Source organism: Pelobates fuscus, chromosome 11, assembly GCF_036172605.1.
Source record: "Pelobates fuscus isolate aPelFus1 chromosome 11, aPelFus1.pri, whole genome shotgun sequence".
NCBI lineage: Eukaryota > Metazoa > Chordata > Amphibia > Anura > Pelobatidae > Pelobates > Pelobates fuscus.
The window spans coordinates 70,675,144-70,697,930 of record NC_086327.1 but is presented as its reverse complement, the minus strand read 5'-3'; the positions used below and the strand labels follow the sequence as shown (position 1 = coordinate 70,697,930).

Below are 22,787 nucleotides of genomic sequence, written 5' to 3'. Positions count from 1 at the left end.
TGACACCTGACATATGACATATTGACACCTTGACATATGGATTGACACCTGTCCTCAGAGCTCCTGATGCACACGGACACAGAGCAGAATAGGGACTGTTCCCCTTACAAAGGGTCACTTGGCAGGTATGGATTTACACCGGTCCTCAAAGTCCCTGATACACACTGACACAGAGCAGAATAGAGACTGTTCCCGTCCTCAGAGACCATGATACACACTGACACAGAGCAGAATAGAGACTGTTCCCCGTCCTCAAAGCCCCTGATACACACTGACACAGAGCAGAATAGAGACTGTTCCCTGTCCTCAGAGACCATGATACACACTGACACAGAGCAGAATAGAGACTGTTCCCCGTCCTCAAAGCCCCTGATACACACTGACCAAGAGCGGAATAGAGACTGTTCCCCCTACATAGGGTAACTTGGGGCACTGCACGTGCAATCTAATGTGCCCCAGATAGGAGTGGTGTGTTTAGTACTATTCTTATCAGTTTAATACCTGTTGCGTCTCCTATCAGTGGACGTGTATATGGCAGTGATTTTTGGAACAGGGATATGGAAGAAGATGCTTGATCGGTCCTCCTACTTCAAATTTGGGGCACTGCGCGTGCAATCTAATGTGCCACCAGATAGGAGTGGTGTGTTTAGTACTATTCTTATCAGTTTAATACCTCTTGCGTCTCCTATCAGTGGACGTGTATATGGCAGCGATTTTAGGAACCGCACACCTGGGACCCGAGCAAGGTCACCTCGTTCAACAGGCTACAACATTTGTCCCTGGAAACCTAGCCTGGACATCATGCACAACTTAAATGGAAAACGGGACTAACAGGTCAACCCTGCTTACGGAGACTCTCAGGTCATTGATCGTGTCAAGAGGAGGGGAACAACTTCAAAAAAAGATTACTGGCAAATTCTTAAAAAAAAAGTGGAAACTGCTGCTGCCGAAAATTCCAATACCTGACTAGAACGCTAGAGATCCCATTACCCAATGAGTACTTGCGACGTCTACAAAGGACTCTCACTGGCTTCGTGTGGGCACACAAGAAAATCAGGGTAGCCACTAGCATACTCACCAAACCCCTAGAGCAGGGAGGGCTAGGACTACCAGAGGTTAGAACCTACTATAGGGCAGCGCTGATGACCACCGCCCTGCAGGCACACACAGCCCACAACACACCACAATGGGTGGACATGGAATCAACGTGGGCTTGCCCCAAGGGCCTTAGGTACTTATTCTGGGTCCCACATAGACATCGCCCTAAACTACCAGACACACCGGCCACTACCGCAATCCTGCTGAAAACTTGGGATACGATTAAACCACAATTAGGTTATACATATAAATGGGCGCTGGCCACACCACTATACTGCATACACATGATGAATCCCACATTTGACCATCGACTATGGACCGAGCGACGATGCACGTTGGTTAGACACCTCTATAATCAAGGACAGCTGAGACAATTCCCCGACCTGCAACAGAGTTACGATTTGCCCGAAAGAGCGATAATCTCCTACCTACAACTAAAGGGAGCCCTGACAACCCCGACCCACACGCGTTATATAGAGAAAGCATGCAAATCTAGAACAATGCCCAAGAACGCTTTCACTCATGTATGCAATTCTAAATAATCCTACCCAACAGCCACCACCGCAGCTAGACAAATTCAGAGAGGCATGGCATAAGGATTTGAGTACAGTATTCTCAGAAGAACAATGGAACCAAGCCTTCATAGCCCATAAAGGTAGATCCAGATGCGCATCCCACCTGGAGCTAATGCGCAAGATACAATATAGGTGGTACTTGGTACCGACTAGACTAGCGACCATATAGCCCAACAACTCGAGACTTTGCTGGAGATGTTTAATAGAGTAGGGCACAATGCTCCACATCTGGTGGGCCTGCTCGGCCATCAGAGGATACTGGAAGGCAGTTGAGGGGGTGATACAAGGGGCACTGGTCACGAGAACCAACCTGAGACCAGAAAATGCCCTACTCTTCATCTCGATTGACCCATTCCCAAAAGCACATGCTGACCTAACATATCATATTTTGATTGCTGCCAACTTATTAATAGCCAGAGGGTGGAAACAACAACAGCCACCGGAGAGATCTAGCCTTCTCCAACAGATCTCCCTAAACCTAGCATATGAAACAAAAACCTGCCAGCGGCTACACCCCCCACACCACAATAAGGAAGCCAGGAACATATGGGAGGCGTATCTGAGGAAGGAGGAGGAGGGGGTCGTGTTGGAACAATAACATATCACATATATATATATATACACAAAGGATGAATAGTACCACTGCTAAGACCTAACTGCTCTGACGCAGAGAGACAACGACTCCAAACACCATGGTACAAAAGCCAAAATTGAGGTATACCAAGCTGAGGTTAAACAATCTACAGGGCATAACGGAACAAACACCCACATTGTACATAGTTAAGTAGTTAGATAAGGGAATAGACCTGGTGACCACACACAGCGTGCTAACTAAGAAGGAGACAAAGGGAGATGAGGGGCTTCCGACGTCTATTTCCCCTGTTCTTCTTCCCCTACCGTAGCCTGTCCCCAGGTTTCCCCCTTCCCATACCCCGGACCAAACCCAGGTTTAGGAGAGAAAGACAACCATGACATGGTACTAGACCAAAGGCACAAGGGCAGTGGAAAAACTCCCACGAGAATGAATAATCAGTTTGTTCTTGAATGTATAAGATGTGAATAAGATCGATGTACCTTAACCGCTTACCCTCCCTTTTTTCCTTTCTGTATCCCGAACAAGTTCTCTGATAAAATAAAAATTGTCAGATTCAAGTTCTTGTGCCCCACGGTTCAAATTAACATTCAAATGACAGATCACATGACAGATCACACAAGTGAATAGCCCTGCCAACGTCGTCTCAGATTTTTTTTGTTATCTAAGAAGAAATAGAAATGCAAGAGCAGAATAGAGACTGTTCCCCGCCCTCAGAGACCATGATACACACTGACACAGAGCGGAATAGAGACTGTTCCCCCTACATAGGGTCACTTGGCAGATATCCTGCCCTGTCCTGTCCTTGCCGGCGTGATCGTGGGAGGAGGAGGATGACTTCCACCTCTCCCCCTTTTAGATTCCCGTTGTGCTGTGACATCACCCTTATACGCTGTGTAAAGCATACTTTTTAATTTATTTTGCAAATGCTGCATCCTTTCCGACTTGTTGTAATTCGGTAACATTTCCGCCACTTTCTGCTTATACCGGGGGTCTAGTAGCGTGGACACCCAGTACAGGTCGTTCTCCTTCAGCCTTTTTATGCGAGGGTCCCTCAACAGGCACGACAGCATGAAAGACCCCATTTGCACAAGGTTGGATGCCGAGCTACTCATTTCCCGTTCCTCCTCCTCACTGATGTCAATGAAGGTATGTTCTTCCCCCCAGCCACGTACAACACCACGGGTACCAGATAGGTGACAACGATCACCCTGGGATGCCTGTTGTGGTTGGTATTCCTCCTCCTCCTCAAAGCCACATTCCTCCTCTGACTCCTCTTCCTCACAATCCTCTTCCAGCGTTGCCGCAGGTCCAGCAAGCCATGCTGATAAGGCTGTTTCTGGTGGTGATGGTGACCACAACTCGTCCTCTTCCTCTTCACGCTCAACTACGGCCTGATCCAGCTATCTTCGCAGGGCATGCTCCAGGAAGAAAACAAATGGTATGATGTCGCTGATGGTGCCTTCGGTGGGACTGACTAGGTTTGTCACGTCCTCAAAAGGACGCATGAGCCTACAGGCATTGCGCATGAGCGTCCAGTAACGTGGCAAAAAAATTCCCAGCTCCCCAGAGGCTGTCCAAGCACCCCGGTCATACAAATATTGATTAACAGCTTTTTCTTGTTGGAGCAGGTGATCGAACATTAGAAGTGTTGAATTCCAACGTGTCGGGCTGTCGCAAATCAAGCGCCTCACTGGCATGTTGTTTCGCCGCTGGATATCGGCAAAGTGAGCCATGGCCGTGTAGGAACGCCTGAAATGGCCACACACCTTCCTGGCCTGCTTCATGACGTCCTGTAAGACTGTGTACTTATGCACAAAGCGTTGTACGATCAGATTACACACATGTGCCATGCACGGCACATGTGTCAACTTGCCCAACTTCAATGCCGCCAACAAATTTGTTCCGTTGTCACAAACCACTTTGCCGATATCCAGTTGCTGCTGAGTCAGCCACTTTTCCACCTGTGCATTCAGGGCGGACAGGAGTGCTTGTCCGGTGTGACTCTCTGCTTTCAAGCAAGTGAAACCCAAGATGACGTGACACTGCCGTATCCGGGATGTGGAATAGTACCTGGGGAGCTGGGGGGGTGCCATTGATGTGAAGCAAGACGCAGCAGCAGAAGAGGACTCAGCCGAGGAGGTTATGGAAGAGGATGGAGTAGGAGGAGTAGAGGAGATGGCAGCAAGCCTGCCGGCAAGTCGTGGCGGTGTCACCAACTCCTCTGCAGAGCCATGCATTCCATGCTTGGCAGCAGTCAGCAGGTTTACCCAATGCGCAGTGTAGGTGATATACCTGCCCTGACCATGCTTTGCAGACCAGGTATCAGTGGTCAGACCCTTGCCCCAACACTGTGTGCCAGACATGCCATTACTTCCTTTTGCACAATCGAGTACAGGTTGGGGATTGCCTTTTGTGAAAAGAAATTTCGGCGGGTACCTTCCACTGCGGTGTCCCAATAGCTACAAATTTTTTGAACGCCTCAGACTCCACCAGCTTGTATGGTAAAAGCTGGCGGGCTAATAGTTCGGACAAGCCAGCTGTCAGACGCTGGGCAAGTGGGTGACTTTCTGACATTGGCTTCTTACGCTCAAACATGTCCTTGACAGATACATGACTGTGGGCAGATGAGCGGGAACTGCTCAAGGCGGAAGACGGAGTGGCGGATGGTTGAGAGGGGGCAAGGAGGACAGCAGTGGTTGACGTGGCTGAAGATGCTGGACCAGGAGGAGGATGGCGGCTTAGAGTAGGCGTGCTGCTTGTACTCATGTGTTGATCCCATAGGCGTTTGTGATGTGAGATCATGTGCCTACGCAAAGCAGTTGTACCTAGGTGGGTGTTGGACTTCCCACGACTCAGTTTATTTTGGCACAGGTTGCAAATGGCATCGCTGTTGTCAGAGGCAGACACACACAAAAAATCCACACTGCTGAACTCTGCAATGACGGCATTCTGGTGGTGGACACAGCATCCGTTGATTGGCGTGCTGTCTGACTGTGCCACTAGCTCCTTGGGATGACCTCCCCCTGCTTCCAACTCGTCTCCTCCTCCTCCTCTCTGTCTCCCCATCTGAACTTTCGCCCTGTTCTTCTTCTTGCCGAGCGGGCACCCACGTGACATCCATGGACGCATCGTCATCATCAACCGCTTCACTTGTATCTGACAACTCAGCAAAGGAAGCAGCAGCGGGTACAACATCATCATCATCATCATCATCATCACACCGTACGTCCATGTGTGTAATGCTGCCTGCCTGAGACATATCCCTGTTATCTACATCCTCTGGCAATAATGGTTGTGCATCACTCATTTCTTCAAATGGATGTGTGAATAACTCCTCTGACATACCAAGTAAAACGGCTGTGGTGCTAGTTTTGGTGGTGGCGGCAGGCGGGTGAGTGGTATCTTGAGAGCTGCCTGAAGCTAAGCTGGAGGAGGATGGTGCGTCAAGGTTCCGAGCGGAGGCTGTAGAAGATTGGGTGTCCTGTGTTAGCCAGTCAACTATGTCCTCAGAACTTTTCAAGTTCAGGGTACGTGGCCTCTGAAAACTGGGCATTATTCTAGGGCCAAAGGGAATCACAGCACCACGACCACGATGGCCCCTGCGGCGTGGCCTGCCTCTGCCTGTCATTTTTTTGGGGATTAGTGGTACAACGCGTGCAAGCTACTGTGAGACCAGATATGAGTGGCAATCTGCAATGGCACAGGTCTGCAGAGCACAGGCTGTAGGCCTGACACAACCGCTTGAAGGACACTGACTGCTATTAGCTTACACTGGAAAACTTTTTTCTTTGTAAAAGCACGCTACAGAGACACCATATATGAGTGGCAATGTGCACTGGCACAGGTCTTCAGAGCACAGGCTGTAGGCCTGACACACCCGCTTGAAGGACACTGACTGCTATTAGCTTACACTGGAAAACTTTTTTCTTTGTAAAAGCACGCTACAGAGACACCAGATATGAGTGGCAATGTGCACTGGCACAGGTCTTCAGAGCACAGGCTGTAGGCCTGACACACCCGCTTGAAGGACACTGACTGCTATTAGCTTACACTGGAAAACTTTTTTTCTTTGTAAAAGCACTCTACAGAGACACCAGATATGAGTGGCAACTGTCAAAGTACGCTGGCAGGGTTCTGCAGGGCACACGCTGAAGGAAGGCCTGAAACACCCGCTTGAAGGACACTGACTGCTATTAACTTACACTGGAAAACTTTTTTTCTTTGTAAAAGCACGCTACAGAGACACCAGATATGAGTGGCAACTGTCAAAGTACGCTGGCAGGGTTCTGCAGGGCACATGCTGAAGGAAGGCCTGACACACCCGCTTGAAGGACACTGACTGCTATTAGCTTACACTGGAAAACTTTTTTCTTTGTAAAAGCACGCTACAGAGACACCAGATATGAGTGGCAACTGTCAAAGTACGCTGGCAGGGTTCTTCAGGGCACATGCTGAAGGAAGGCCTGACACACCCGCTTGAAGGACACTGACTGCTATTAGCTTACACTGGAAAACTTTTTTCTTTGTAAAAGCACGCTACAGAGACACCAGATATGAGTGGCAACTGTCAAAGTACGCTGGCAGGGTTCTGCAGGGCACACGCTGAAGGAGGCCTGACACCCAGACGCTTGCAGACAACTAACTGCTCTTCAATCTATTACAGTGAAATTGTTTTTTTTTTAAATGTAAAGCTTAAGCTATTGTGACAACATATATGAGTGGTGGCACTGACTGTGCAAATGGGCACAACATCCACTGAGCCTGACACAGAAGCTGGCAGACAACTAACTGCTCTTCAATCTATTACAGTGAAAAAAATATATTTTTTTTTAAATGTAAAGCTTAAGCTATTGTGACAACAGATATGAGTGGTGGCACTGGATGTGCAAATGGGCACAGCATCCACTGAGCCTGACACAGAAGCTGGCAGACAACTAACTGCTCTTCAATCTATTACAGTGAATTTTTTTTTTTTTTAATGTAAAGCTTAACCCCTTAAGGACACATGACATGTGTGACATGTCATGATTCCCTTTTATTCCAGAAGTTTGGTCCTTAAGGGGTTAAGCTATTGTGACAACAGATATGAGTGGTGGCACTGACTGTGCAAATGGGCACAGCATCCACTGAGCCTGACACAGAATCTGGCAGGCAGGCAACTGTAATTACATTACACAGAAAAAAAAAAAGCAGACTGATGTTCTAGCCCTAAAAAGGGCTTTTTGGGGTGCTGTCCTTACAGCAGAGATCAGATGAGTCCTTCAGGATTGTAGTGGACACTGAATACCCTAGCCTAGCTATAAATTTCCCTATCTAATGAGCAGCAGCTACCCTTTCCCTCCTCTCACTAAGCATGCAGCTTCAGAATGAGTCTAAAATGGATGCTGTGAGGGAGGTGGGAGGGTCTGCTAGGGAGGGTGTGCTGCTGATTGGCTGGAATGTGTCTGCTGACCGTGAGGCACAGGGTCAAAGTTTGCTCAATGATGACGAATAGGGGGCGGATCGAACCACCCATGTGTTCACCCGCGGCGGCGAACGCGAACACGCTATGTTTGACGGGAACTATTCGCCAGCGAACACTACTCATGTTATTGTACAGAGCACTAGTAAGACCTCACTTGGAATGTTGTATGCAGTACAGGGGACCATATCTCTAGAAGGCTATTGATACTTTGAAGAGAGTTCACAGAAGGGCAACTAAACTGGTTCATGAATTGCAAAGTACTCTCTCCAATAAAAATGTTAAATGATCTTAATATCTATAGCTTGGAAGAAAGATGAGACAGGGGGGTATGATAGAAACATTTCAATGCATAAATGGAATTTTACCACATGACAGGAGGCTTCATATTTGCATATCTTTCTTTACTGAAAACTCCAGCAGCATAGAAACAGTAACAACCAATCAGAGAAAAGATATGCTCCCCCATAAAAGGGTCTGTCTATGACATCATTTCCTCTTTCTTTGCTGCTCCAGCCATCAACAGGTCAGAGTAATTTTACCTCTCTGGTTTATGTATATTATTGTCTATATTATTATATATTGGCTTTTTATTATACATTGTCTATATTATTGTCTATATTATATTGTCTTTTATTGTATTATTGCTGTTTTTTCTTATTTTGTTATTGTAGTATTACTGTCTTTTTGCTTATTGTTATTATTGTATTATTTCTGGTTTTTTCTTATTCACCCCTATCTACCTATACCTGTCCCCCTCCTGTTTTTCTCTTACTCAGTCGCCCTGTTACTTTGTTTTTTCGGGCTGACAGTCCGCGGGCGTCACGGCTGTTCGTGCCGCGTTCGCCGCGCGGACCTGCCCTTATCGACACAGGGGGCTGGGTGGGGACGGGTGGAGGGTAGCCGGGGTTAGAATTTTGTTTGCCGCCTTTTTTCCCTCCCCGCTCGCAGCCGCGAGCGGGTAACTTTCACTCACGCGGCCGGCGGCCATCTTGGTTCTCGCGGCTCGCGAGACCCGCGACGGCCGCCTCTCCTTACACTCGGCGGTTCGGGAATCACCCGATCGCCGCAACGTAATTGGGGGACCCCCCCCTCGGGGACACCCCCTCTTCTTAGTCGCAGCAGGGATGGTTTAGGTGACATGCTGTTTGCCTGCAAGCAAACAGAGCTATTTTAGCTATATGCAACTTCGAACCCCATTAGGGGCACACATGAAATACTCAATGGTTTTAATTAGAAGGCTTAAATGGGATTAAGTGAAACTATTTTTTAGATGTATCACCTGTTTCCCATAACCATCAAGGTCTTTTACTGGCAATATAGCAGGATACATATATAAGGACCTTTTTATCAAATATTTGTATATAACATTCATTATCTATGTTAAAATGTAATCAATTAGTTTAATAAGGTGTCCTATTTTACCTATATTCCAGTTTATAAGGTACATTTTTAAGTTTGGGGCAGGCACAATTGAGTTTCTTTGGTATGAAGGCTGTACTATATATATATACATACCTTAACTGACATACTGCCTCGCTGGTCCCTGCAGGGACAGATGCTACGTTATTTCCCCTCAGGGGATCACATCCTGCTATACCCTTCAAAGGGAATATTATACTGATTACCCGGCACAGGGTTATATTACATTACTGTACCCAAGGGTGCAAACTTTATGTGGGTGTCCTCTGGGTACTTTTTCATGGCACACCACCTGGGGTGACCCCCCAGATATGCATGCAAGGGCGCTGACGGCCCATTTCAATTGATGTGGTTGTCCTCTGATTGCCACGGCACACCACCCGGGGTGAACCCCGTTGATGTGCACAAGGGCCTGTATTTTTCAAGAGATAAACACATACAGCCCTGATTTCACTGACTACGTGCATATACAGCCCTCTCACTGCCTCTCTGTTTACTTTAAAGCAACAGTACCATGCTGGATACGGTTTGACGGCAGGACCACTAAGGAAACTGAATGTACTGCGTAGCACCCCTCACAGGGAGACATATATGTATTTTACGGTGCCTAGTGTACATATTGAACGTGGGTGTCCTCTGGGTTATTTTTTTACATGGCACACCACCTGGGGTGACCCCCAGATATGCATGCAATACTTGCAAGGTACCAATAATTATGATGTGGGTGTCCTCTGGGTACTTTTTCATGGCACACCACCTGGGGTGACCCCCCAGATATGCATGCGAGGTCACTGACAGACCATTACCTTGATGTGGGTGTCCTCTGGGTTACCATGGCACACCACCTGGGATGAACCCATCCGAACAGACGTGGGTCCTGCGGTTGCAGACCTTATGGAAACGGGCCCCACGCGCCTCTATAATCAGCCTGTATACTTTAATACCGTACATACAGCTCTGGCGTACATTTGTGGTGGACCCGGCTAACCCAAACACCACTACCAGTCAGTCGCGCCTGCCCCGCGGCTCTCAGGAGCCAGATTAAACCAATAGAGGTGAACCCTCTACCCGTGGCACAGGTATTCATACTCTCAAACCATTTTACCCGGGTGATGCCCAGTTCTACCAGGAGTCTAGCACCCCTACGTGCGGATCCTCAAACACTACTCCCACTGACTACCACTGTCTCCAAACAGGACGGGAATGAGCCACGGTGGACACTCGACCTTCCCAAGATTTCTAGACAATGACAAACGCCGCTGTAGCGGCCTCAGTGGAGAAGGTTCTGTTATGGGCTCTGCCCCACATCACTTGATGGAGGACACTTCCTCGAAGTACGTTAAGGAAATCTGACTCTGTGACAGCGGCCGAGGCAGAGATAGCAATAGCGGCACTACACCAGAGTGGCCAAAGACGGACCGTTCCTGGATGAACACTATTGGCTGCGCAACCTTCTGGGGATGGAGGTATGCGCACACTTCAGGGCCAAATACCCCAGACCACTTCTACCAGACAAGTGGTAGTTGCGCCCGAGCTCAATAGATGACGTACTATGCGGCGACAGACACAATCCTGTTCTGGTGCGCGTCAACAACGCAGTATGGGACTTAGGAACGACAAGAATTCGGCCCAAAAGCACAAGGCCTACTATTTGGCGTATTGTTCATGGCAGAACTCAAGGAGCACATAAATCTATTCAAGTCTTCCCTACGGGGAAATATGTTTTTGGGAGGACTGGTCGGTAGCGGAACCGAACCGCCAGCCGCTTCTGGGCGACAGGTTCCAGATCGTATACACAGTCCTCATATATTTTCTTACTCGCTTCTCTCTAGTGAGTCGACCTACGTAGCTAACTGTTTCCAATTTTACGACCGACAGCCTCCTAAGCGATAACTACTGGTTTACACATTGGGTAGTACACAAACAAAGTTCGCTTCTCCATCTGAATTGGGCAAATTCCTCGGTTTCGACATCGGCTTGGAGAACCACGTTCCCCGTCGGTCTAGAGCAAAGATCGCCTCTATAATGATAGAGGTCAGACTCACTCTAGGTTGGATACGATTCCTCTCGGGATACTCGCCGGATTGAGGGATTCCTCTCCTCCTTCATACAAGCGATATTCCCTGGCCCACTACACTACAGGCCATGCAACGGCTGATGGCAAGATACGTACGCACCGGCCACTCTTACGACCACTGGATCTCACTGTCAGCAGAAATGAGGATGGAATTTCGATGGTGATTATTTCACATACAAACTCGAATTGGCTGAACGGACCTTGACTCTTCCTCCGGATGCGAAGCGATGGATGTACCCTACAAACGTGTCCCAGCCGTTCTCCACAATAGCAAGGATGCTTCGATACACACGTACCCACAAGACATCGCTCCTGCTCATGACACCCCTCGGGCAGATCAACCGCGGTTCCCGGATCGCCTGGGGATGTCTCGCGAAGACCATCTACTACTCCCTGACTTTCCTCTTCTTCCGACGGGACCGCGAGGGGAAGCTCACTCCCTTGTCAGGGAAGGACAACTAGCACTAGTGGCCTGGACGGTTTCAGGGGCTCCTGGTCAGTCCACGACCTATTGCATCAACTGAACCCTATGGGGCTCGTAGGCTCCCGACTCCAGGAAATGCTATATATTTCTGCCTGGTCGGCCTGGAGTGATTGATGGGTGGAAAGGGATTCCGACCCCTTTACCGCACCTGTCACGCTGATCCTTACTATCTGTCACTCCTGGTCTCGTGGGGCGGTCATATCGATCCCTCAACGTGATCGGATCCGCCATAGCGGTGGCGCACGTTCCGGTACAGGGCGGACCAGTAGGTCAAGATCCACGGGGTTGTCGACTACTACGGGGTGCCGAATTATCGAGACCCGGCACCCAGGTATTCACAACTCTGGCAGGTGGACGTGGTGCTGTGATTCCTTGAGGGAATAACAGGACAATCCTTACTTGTCACGGAAACAACTTTCAGCCAAACTAGCCCTCTTGTTATGCCTCGTCTTATTTAGACGGGTGACGGACGTTAGGGCTTTCGATATGAATGGTTTTTCTCTATGGCACCTGAGGGGATTACCTTTACCATATTGAGACGAACTAAGTCCAGTTCATCTTCGGTGTCATACCCATACTTTGTGTCAGACACCAAACTAGGTATGGTCGGAACGCTAATGGAGTATACCGAAATCATTCCCCCTTCGTATTCATGCAACGGGTCTACTCCTGACTTCTTACGTGGAACCTCATGGAGAGGTGCCTACCGCTACACTGGCCAGATGGAGCCGCTGGCTATTGCACCTGGCGGGCGTCGAACCTTTTTTCGGAGCCCACTCGGTCAAGGGAGCGGTGGCCCCACAAGTCCTTTTTCGGCCGACGCTTCCCTAACCGACACTACACGATGCGCAGTTTGAGCGCGAGAGGGTACGTTTAGAACGCTCTGTTTCAGCAAACATCTCATACTTCCTTCACACTGGTCAATTCTAAGCTTTAAAAATGCAAATATGAAGCCTCCTGTCATGTGGTAAAATTGAAGATTATACTAGCTTTAGTGTACTAATAATCTTAATTTTAGTAATGACAGGAGGCGAATATTTCCCGCCCTAGGGTTTTTTCTTTCCCCCCCAGATTACTTTGTTTTTCTTCAGGTTTAAGTCCTAGTGTTCAGGTAAGCATGCAGGTTATTACCGTATATGTTAGCATATGTTTTGTTTGCTTTGTTCATTGCTATGCATGGATTATATATATTATCAGTTTTTCCGTTGATTTAATGGTTATGCTTCTCACGTTCCGTTTGATGACCTAGGTTTAAGTATAATACTTTGATGTCTTAGGTTTAAGTTTTCACATCTTAATTTACATTATGGCTCAATTATACATTTGGTTATGATATGCGGACACGTTGCCACGTCAGAAACCTTTCACCTTTTTCTTTTTCTTTCAGCGTGAATATCCAATTTATGGGACGAAGAATCGTCTTCCACTCCGTCACTTCATGGATCTACCAAAGTTCTTTATCGTTATATATTGTTGAATTGTTATCCGTATTGATATTTTATGTATTGACTGTTACCTTTTTTCGCCTCAAAGAAAGAGGAAATGATGTCATAGACAGACCCTTTTATGGGGGAGCATATCTTTTCTCTGATTGGTTGTTACTGTTTCTATGCTGCTGGAGTTTTCAGTAAAGAAAGATATGCAAATATTCGCCTCCTGTCATTACTAAAATTAAGATTATTAGTACACTAAAGCTAGTATAATCTTCAATTGACACAGTCAAGGCATAGAGTATATGTAAAAGACTAAAAACTACCACAAGAAGAGCACAGTCTTGAGTAAAGAGGGGCAAAGGTTTACAAATAATTCCAGGAAGTATTACTTTACTGAGAGGGTAGTGGACCGATTGAATAGTCTTCCAGCTGGATAGGATATAAGGTTATCCTAGATATTAGATAAGTCCAGGGAATAATGAAAGAATTAGAAAATTGGCCAGACCAGATGGACCGAATGCTTCTTATCTGCCGTCACATTCTATGTTTCTATAAAGTGATTTTTTTTTAACTGCTCGTCCTTTTTTCCCCTCTATTCCGTGTCGTCACTTAGACTAAGGTGAATTTATGGTCTATAGCAATTTTGGAAATATAGGCACTTGCTGCAAATAAATTTGGTTTCTTCCACACATTTTACAGTTGCCATTTAAGCTAAGTACAGAATACAAAAAAAAGAGAGCGCTAGTACTAAAATGGTAATTGGCTAACGTAATAACCAATAAATAATATCAATAAAATATATAAAAATAATACAATGACAATATCTTAAGTAAATAAGCAGCTAAAACAAAAGAAAATCCCAATTTCTATTTAAAGATGCATATGTGGATTTCAGTGCTTAATAGATAATCCCTTTATTAGTAATAAGGGTCTAAAAAATAAAAAACAGTAAAAAACACAATAAAAAACAATAAAACATATGTGGAACAGAATATAAAGGCAAAAGAAACACTAATAAAGTCCAAAAATAATCGTCCAGAATCAATAATGGGAAAATACCACTATAGAAAAATCCAAAGTACTCTAAATTGGAGTGTGAGTCCTGCACAAAATAATCCAAATGTGTAGTGGAAGGTAGGGGTCCAAATATATACGAAAATACCTTGGATAAAAGGGAAACAGAAACGGTGTATAGTGTAAAACCGTAACACAATTTATTCCAAATATAAAAATCCCCCCCTACATAAATACTCTTACACGAATAAGGGAGATACTCATCATAAATCAGAAAAGACTTCCATGCCCCGACGTTTATGTGTTCAAATGCAGCTGCAGTTTCCCCAAGAAGACAGGAGCTGCCCGGTGCACTCGGGAGAGCTGTCTGTGATGCTGGCAGGGAAAAACGAACTTGCGGCAAATGCGGCTTTAGTTGGAAGCTGGTAAAGCAGGATGTGCTGCAGACAAGATCTCGGTGGACACCTGATCAACGCGTTTCGCCCTTTCTCCGAGGGCTTTCTCAAGATAGGTGTCTCATGCCAGGCTTGGCAGTTAAATACTTTGCCGGGCAAAAATCATTTAAATTCTTAAAGGTATATATATACCTTTCTATGTCTTCAAACGAATAAAACATTTTCAACCAACGTAAATATCAACATATCAATTCAGTTCAAAAGGCAATAGCATAAAAAGCTTATATAATGTACAGATAATTATAAATAATTCTAAAAATAATTGTAGAAATAATTGGAGTTGTTATGTCTATACATCTTGACACATAAGATTTGAAATACACAATAGTAACAACAATTGAGTTACAATTGATACATCTGTGTATCTTTCTCTGATGTTGTAGCATATTAGTGAATTCTCTAGAAAGTTGCCACTTGTTTCTACTGTATTAAATAAAAACAATAAATTTATATATAAAAATATCGAAACAGTGAGCCAAACTTATTTCAGAGGTTATCTTATTAATAGAGATGCAAGTATAGATTAACCAGAAGTCCCCCTTTTTCCCTTTCTCAAAGGACAACTATTTATTTATTCTCTTCAGGGGTGACTGTTTGATATTGTACCCAGGTCACACCAACTATATAAAATATCTTATCAACAATATAAAACAATATAAGACATCTTATCAACATTATAAAATATCTAGTCCTAATATTAGAACTGGGACCTTAGACACTATGTTTTGGACGTGACAATATCAGATGTTGTGTGAATTATAACATCTATTAGGCCATATTTATACCCAACCCAAATTGATTATGGTATTCGATAATCCCAACGGTAAAAGGGGTATGTCTGCTAACTCTTATATAATTAAAATAAATTAAAAAAATGTGTGTAATAAGAAAAATGTGTGTAGTAAGAAAGTAAAGCCCACGAATAGATCACTATAGTATATTCACTAGTTCTAGTTCTGCATTCAGGCCCGAGGGGACAAGGGTTTTTAGGTTGTAGATCCAGAACATTTCTCGATATGTCAAAATTTTGCTTAATTCTCCTCCCCTCCATGGTACTTCTACCTTTTCAATACCACAATATGACAGGAGTGTGGGATCGCGATTGTGATGTGTATTAAAGTGATTTGAAAGTGTGTGTTTTTCAAATCCTCTTTTTATATTGTATACATGTTCCCTGAGCCTGGTTTTGAGTGTTCTTTTAGTTTGACCTACATATTGGAGGCCACACGGGCACTCCAACTTATATATGACCTGTTTTGTGTTACATGTGATACAGTCCTTGATCTTGAATATTTGTTTAGTTATTGAGGACTGGAAGGTGGTACAATTTTTTCCCATGGTACTTAATTTGCATATGTGGCAATTACCACATTTGTAGTATCCCTTTTGGCCACTCAAGAAATGATTTGATCTAATTGGCTTATTGAAACTATGTACTAGTCTGTAACGTAGCGTGGGAGCCCCCCTAAAAATAACTCTAGGTTTAACTGGTAAAAGCGTAGCTAAAGCAGCATCTTGACGAAGTAGATGCCAATGTTTCTGTATACTTTTTTTTTATACTGTATGCTTGAGCACTATAGTTAAACACTAAAGGGCATAAATCATCAGTGTTCATGTTTGACTTAGCTCCTTTTTGCTTCTTATGTAGGATATTTGTACGTTCTATACTTGTCACTTTTTCGAGAGCTGTATTTAATGCTTCCTCGTCATATCTTTTCTCTATAAACTGCTGTTTTACTTTCTGAAGTTGTTGGTCACATATTTCGGGATCAGTGCAGTTTTTCTTGACCCTTAGAAATTGGCCAAATGGGACACCCGAGAGCCAAGAAGGGTAATGGCAGCTGGAGGTTAAAATGTAGCTGTTAACGTCTACACTCTTAAAAAAAGTTTTAGACTTAAGAGTGCTCTGTTGATCCGTATATAGGACCAAATCCAGGAAATCTATGGTGGTAGAGCTATACTTGTATGTGAAAGATAGATTGTATTCGTTCCTGTTGATGTATGCGAGAAACTCTAGAAGTTCTGTTTCCCCCCTCTCCATACAAAAAAAAACCAGTCGTCAATGTACCGTCTATAGAAGACCAGGTTCGCCCCCCACCGGTGTCCTTGCCAAATAAACAGGTTTTCCCAGTAGGCCATAAAGATGTTAGCGTAACTTAGGGCGAACCTGGTCCCCATAGCGATACCATTGATCTGCAGATAAATATCATTACCATGCCAGAAAAAATTGTTGTTAAGTATGAAATCAATACATTCAATCAAGAATTCTACTTGTTCCACCAGCATGGTGGGGTCCTCATATAGAGTTTTGTTTGATGACAGTATCCAATGACCTGACGTCATGTAACCATTATGTAATCCTGCTCCCATTTCAGACCTTCTATATTTGTTAGCAGATCCCCACTATCTTTTAAATATGATTTAGCCTTTTTAACAAAGGGTTGTAATATGGCATCTATGTACTGAGATAATCTTATGTGTCAAGATGTATAGACATAACAACTCCAATTATTTCTACAATTATTTTTAGAATTATTTATAATTATCTGTACATTATATAAGCTTTTTATGCTATTGCCTTTTGAACTGAATTGATATGTTGATATTTACGTTGGTTGAAAATGTTTTATTCGTTTGAAGACATAGAAAGGTATATATATACCTTTAAGAATTTAAATGATTTTTGCCCGGCAAAGTATTTAACTGCCAAGCCTGGCATGAGACACCTATCTTGAGAAAGCCCTCGGAGAAAGGGCGAAACGCGTTGATCAGGTGTCCACCGAGATCTTGTCTGCAGCACATCCTGCTTTACCAGCTTCCAACTAAAGCCGCATTTGCCGCAAGTTCGTTTTTCCCTGCCAGCATCACAGACAGCTCTCCCGAGTGCACCGGGCAGCTCCTGTCTTCTTGGGGAAACTGCAGCTGCATTTGAACACATAAACGTCGGGGCATGGAAGTCTTTTCTGATTTATGATGAGTATCTCCCTTATTCGTGTAAGAGTATTTATGTAGGGGGGGATTTTTATATTTGGAATAAATTGTGTTACGGTTTTACACTATACACCGTTTCTGTTTCCCTTTTATCCAAGGTATTTTCGTATATATTTGGACCCCTACCTTCCACTACACATTTAGATTTTTTTGTGCAGGACTCACACTCCAATTTAGAGTACTTTGGATTTTTCTATAGTGGTATTGTCCCATTATTGATTCTGGACGATTATTTTTGGACTTTATTAGTGTTTCTTTTGCCTTTATATTCTGTTCCACATATGTTTTATTGTTTTTTTATTGTGTTTTTTACTGTTTTTTTTATTTTTTAGACCCTTATTACTAATAAGGGGATTATCTATTTAAGCTAAGTAGTTCTAAAATGTAGACAGCAAATACATGTCCAGAAAATCCAAATACATAAAACAGATTGTGGGGATTACTACACTAAATATAGAAAGAAAAATAAACATTATTCTCCTCCTAAAAAAAACCCTCAATTCTCTTGGCAAAATCAAGGAAAGGAACTCTTTCCTCTGTTTCTGGTATATCGGTACAGACAGCAACTGGCAAGCTTGTTCATATCCTGAACACATTACATAAGAAGTTGTCAGTGATCTCATATCTTTTGATAGTGATGATGTTAAGGCTTTTGATGAAAAGCGGGCTGTGACAGATGGGGGAAAGGTGTAGATTATAATGTTGTACTTGTAGAGCTGCATAACACTTGACCCAAATGAATGGTCTACTTTCCAGCAAAAGTATTTATTAGTTTGATGGTAAGAACAAAGTTACCTGATGTGGTTGCTGCAATAAACTCCCAGAACTCAAAGTATTTGTATTACAAATTGAGTCAAAAGTAGCAAAGCATCTTATGACAAATTGAGTCAAAAGTAGCTCAAGAAGAAACCTCATTGTGACTGGAGCAGTAAGTAACTATTAACCTTACAAAAAAATGGTTATAGTGTGTAAGAAGACTGGTCAATTGTAGGCCAACAAAAGTATAAGCTGCCAATCTTGAAATTAAATAATGTATTATTGAAATACTGCATATACCTTATACAAGCCAGCATTATTTTAGACAGGATAATGCACATGATAAGTGCTGAATGAGTTATTGATCACTACAACACATTGTAAAGTCTGACATTGCAATACCAAGTTTGTTGCTGCCCTCAGACCACTAATATGCTTTAGGAAACACTAAACATACAGTTAATTGGAAAATCACTTGATTGGTACAAGAGATCTAAATAACCATTTAGATATGATTGCTTCTCACCTTCCCTGCATAATGGATAATGCACAAATCAGCTTTGTCTCTCAGCTGTCTTGGTTTCTGGAATTTAGGATGTGTCCCCAATTCCTGAATAACCTTTTCAACAAAACTTTTATCGGTAGCTTTGGGAAACCAGCATTCCTCATCCAATAGGGACAGAACACCTGGAGGGTTTGCCTATGAAACACCCAAATAATAATATGTGTTAATGACATTCCATGTAAATTAGTGCAAAGCATGTTTTCTATTCTTACTTTATGAAATATACATAGATAAGAGTATAATTCAAATTAAATATCACTATAGAATTTTTTGAGGCAAATTACTGATAAATTGTATCATATTAGTACTACAATGTGAGTTAAAGATATACTCTAAGCAAAACAACAACTTTAGCTTAATGAAGCAGTTTTAGTATAGATCATGCCCCTGCTAAGTTAAATATATTTTGTTACTGTTGATGCAGCCCTAGCCATACCTCCCAGGGCTGACTCACACAGCCTACAAGAAAAATTGCTTCATTTCCAACTAGATTTCAAGCTCAGTGAGTACTTTAGAAGTCTTTCCCTCCTGCTCTGTTAATTGAACTTCAATCTCACGCTGTGGCTCCTGCAAGCTCTAGCAGATTTTTTATTTATATAAAAATTATATAATTTCTTTTATCAAATTTTATCAAAATACATATTCTCTCTTTTGGAGAATGCAATACATATAAAACAATTACATATTGACCATGCTATAACATATACATGAGCATTCACTACTACATTCAAATACATACCTTTTCATACATAACTTAACATAACATAACTTTCTACATAAGCTTTTGGTTAAGGTATATATTTATTGCTTTTCTTTACTTAATTTGCCCCTTATACAGTGCCTTGCAAAAGTATTCACCACCCTTGACTTTTTACCTATTACATTACGTAAGTTTTATTAATCTGAATTTTATGTGGTGGATCAGAAGTCAATAGTCTAAGTTGGTGAAGTGAAATGAGAAAAATATATACATAAAACTATTTTTTTAGAAATAGAAAACAGAAAATGGGCATGTGCGGATGTATTAACCCCCTTTGTTATAAAGCCAAAAAAAGCTCTGGTGCAACCAATTACCTTCAGAAGTCACATAATTAATGAAATGATGTCCACCTGTGTGCAATCTAAGTGTCACATGATCTGTCATTACATATACACACCTTTTTTGAAAGGCCTCAGAGGCGTCAACACCTAAGCAAGAGGCACCACTAACCAAACACTGCCATGAAGACCAAGGAACTCTCCAAACAAGTAAGGGACAATGTTGTTGAGAAGTACAAGTCAGGGTTAGGTTATAAAAAAAAAATATCGAAATCTTTGATGATCCCCAGGAGCACCATCAAATCTATCATAACCAAATGGCGAGAACGTGGCATGTTCTGTAAATTAAATTATGCAAATCCTCAAACAATCCATGTTAATTCCAGGTTGTGAGGCAACAAAACACGAAAAATGCCAAGGGGGGTGAATTCTTTTGCAAGGCACTGCACGGAGACATGCATCGGTCAGTTTATTTTTCCCCTTTCTTTTCTTTTCCCCTATTAGCTCTCACAGATTATTAATAGTTGGAGTAGGAGATAAAAAACTCCAAATTAGACTGTGCAATAAAGGAAGTTTAAATATGATATCTCTCTTTACAGGAAATGTGCAGCTGGACTGTGTAGGTTACATGTAAGGAAGGTGTCCACAGGGCTGCATAAAAAAAAGTGATTTAACTCCTAAATGACAGATAATTGAGCAGTAAGAGCTGCTAAAGTTGTTTGGTGCAAATTATATCTCTTTAAGATGTGCAGAAAGTAAAAATATAACTGTAATTATCAATTTCTTACCAGCCTTTCAATGAGGTCAATGCATGGCTGAAGATCTAAACCAAAGTCAATAAAATTCCATTCAATGCCTTCCCTCTGATATTCCTCCTGTTCCAAAATGAACATGGTGTGATTGAAGAGCTGCTGCAGCTTCTCATTTGTGTAATTAATGCACAATTGTTCAAAGGAGTTCAGCTAGAAAGGAAGAGGAATGTAAAGTTAACAAGGTAAGACATTAAACTGGTTAAGCAAGCTATATAACACTATGTAGTTTAACAAATACATAATGCACAATATTATGCTCATACTATGCTTGAGAATAGGTTTATGCAGAGCTTTACAGATGACAAATTATGAAACATGTAAAAGCATTTGACCATACATTTGAATGCATATGTGGAGAGTTTTACCTCAAATATTTCAAATAATATTTACCTCAAATATTTCAAATCCAGCTATATCCAGAATTCCAATAAATGATGCCCCCTGCCTCTTTGTTCTATCTAGAGCCCTGTTGATGCGTTGAACCAACCAACGGAAAAGTCTTTCATATTGTGCCTTTGCAAGAGCCTCCACAGCAAAGTCAGCCTGTAAAGATTAAAATACAAAAGTAATTATTTTCCTTTAAGTGCATTCAGATTTGAAATATGAGATCTATTTAATGGATTGCTACATGACAATTAAACTGAAACTGGAAAAAAAAACTAAACTTTTCGAAAAAAAAAAAAAAAAGGTTTTCGTTAACAGGCTGTGTTTGTTAATGCTTACCTGTTCTTTAGTCTGGGCCTTTTGAACATAATCACGTCCAACTTTAATTCTTGGCATCAGGATGGCACGTGTAAACTCTGTGACATTCAGTCCCAACAGGTGGCATAATTTTTGAGCAGCTGCATAGACAGAATTGTATAATAATTTTCTATTAGCAAATTGATGACTACATTCACTTTGGGAACAGAATTTATGAACAATCTGCAGTGATGTTTTGAGATTGGGCGGACTGTGCAATTTGGTCATCAACCAAAGTCCCAAGGCTTTTTGAGGCTAGTAGTTTAACAAACTAAACAAGGTGGGGTGCTACCTAAGCTGCCTCTGCTTCAACTGATAGTGTATAGCTAGGCAGAGGTGTTAAAAATACACTTCCACTCCCATAACAGGTTTTAGGGCTGAGAAAAGAAGATTTAAAGGTCAACTCCAACCAAAAAAACAGTGTTTTAAGATAACACTCAGGGTTATTCACTAATATTCCGAATGGCTCAAATCCAGTGGAATAAAAACACAAATGCCCACTGGATTGGCAATTTGCAGATTTATTAAAGCCAATTCCTGTCAATTCGGTTTGTCTGAATTAAAATTGTTCTTTCACATCCAAATCCTACACAAAGTTGAATTTAATAAAGTTCGGAACAAAATGCATTTTGTAGGATGTACATTCACATATTATTTTCCACTTGCTTTTTGCAAGTAAACTGATTTTATATACTATTTGACAGGAAATAGTTTAGATTTTTTTTCAATCTGCACCAGGATTTGAAGCATTTATTTGGGCAGTAAAGTTCCCTTTAAGAGGTGGGATGTCCAATTATACTTCTATATTTGTATTAATTTTTAATTTCTTTATTTTCATTTTTCATTGTTATAACAGATACATTTTACAGATAAAAAGAGAGGGTTATTGCAAGGTAATTGTGTTGGAGAAATTGTACAGTAGGAAAAGAAAAGGGTCAGTTCATATTAGTCATAACACATGTACACAACCCCCAACACATCACCTGTTAGTTTGCGTGCGTATGTGATAGCAGAACAAACAAGCACCTTGGGTGTGGTCACATTCTAAGTCAGTTCCACCTGATGGGGGTGCCTCTGGGAATATTACCCGCTGTTTGTTATTCTTCCCCCCAGGCTGTCAAGGCGTGCCAGGTATGGCTGAGGGCTTTTTGTAATGGTAGTCTGAGTGCCCCGACTGCCTGAGGGGGCACTCAATGCTTCTGCTATTGTGTCTGGGTGTATAATTTGGTGTCACTCATGGTGTTGCAAGTCGGCACATTGGTGGCAGCCC

General features: G+C 42.8%; 1 protein-coding gene across 2 annotated transcripts in view; it reads right to left on the bottom strand.

Annotated features, from left to right (window-relative positions):
- The window catches only part of LOC134577418 (myosin-10-like), a 429,924-nt gene that overhangs the window by 130,831 nt on the left and 276,306 nt on the right, over window positions 1-22,787 (bottom strand). For both annotated transcript variants that reach the window (XM_063436146.1, XM_063436145.1), the window contains exons 12-15: window positions 21,500-21,618; window positions 21,167-21,319; window positions 20,753-20,926; window positions 18,888-19,061 (exon numbers count right to left, since the gene is read on the bottom strand). In XM_063436146.1, coding sequence (XP_063292216.1) covers window positions 18,888-19,061; window positions 20,753-20,926; window positions 21,167-21,319; window positions 21,500-21,618 — 620 coding nt within the window. The remainder of the gene's footprint in view (window positions 1-18,887; window positions 19,062-20,752; window positions 20,927-21,166; window positions 21,320-21,499; window positions 21,619-22,787) is intronic.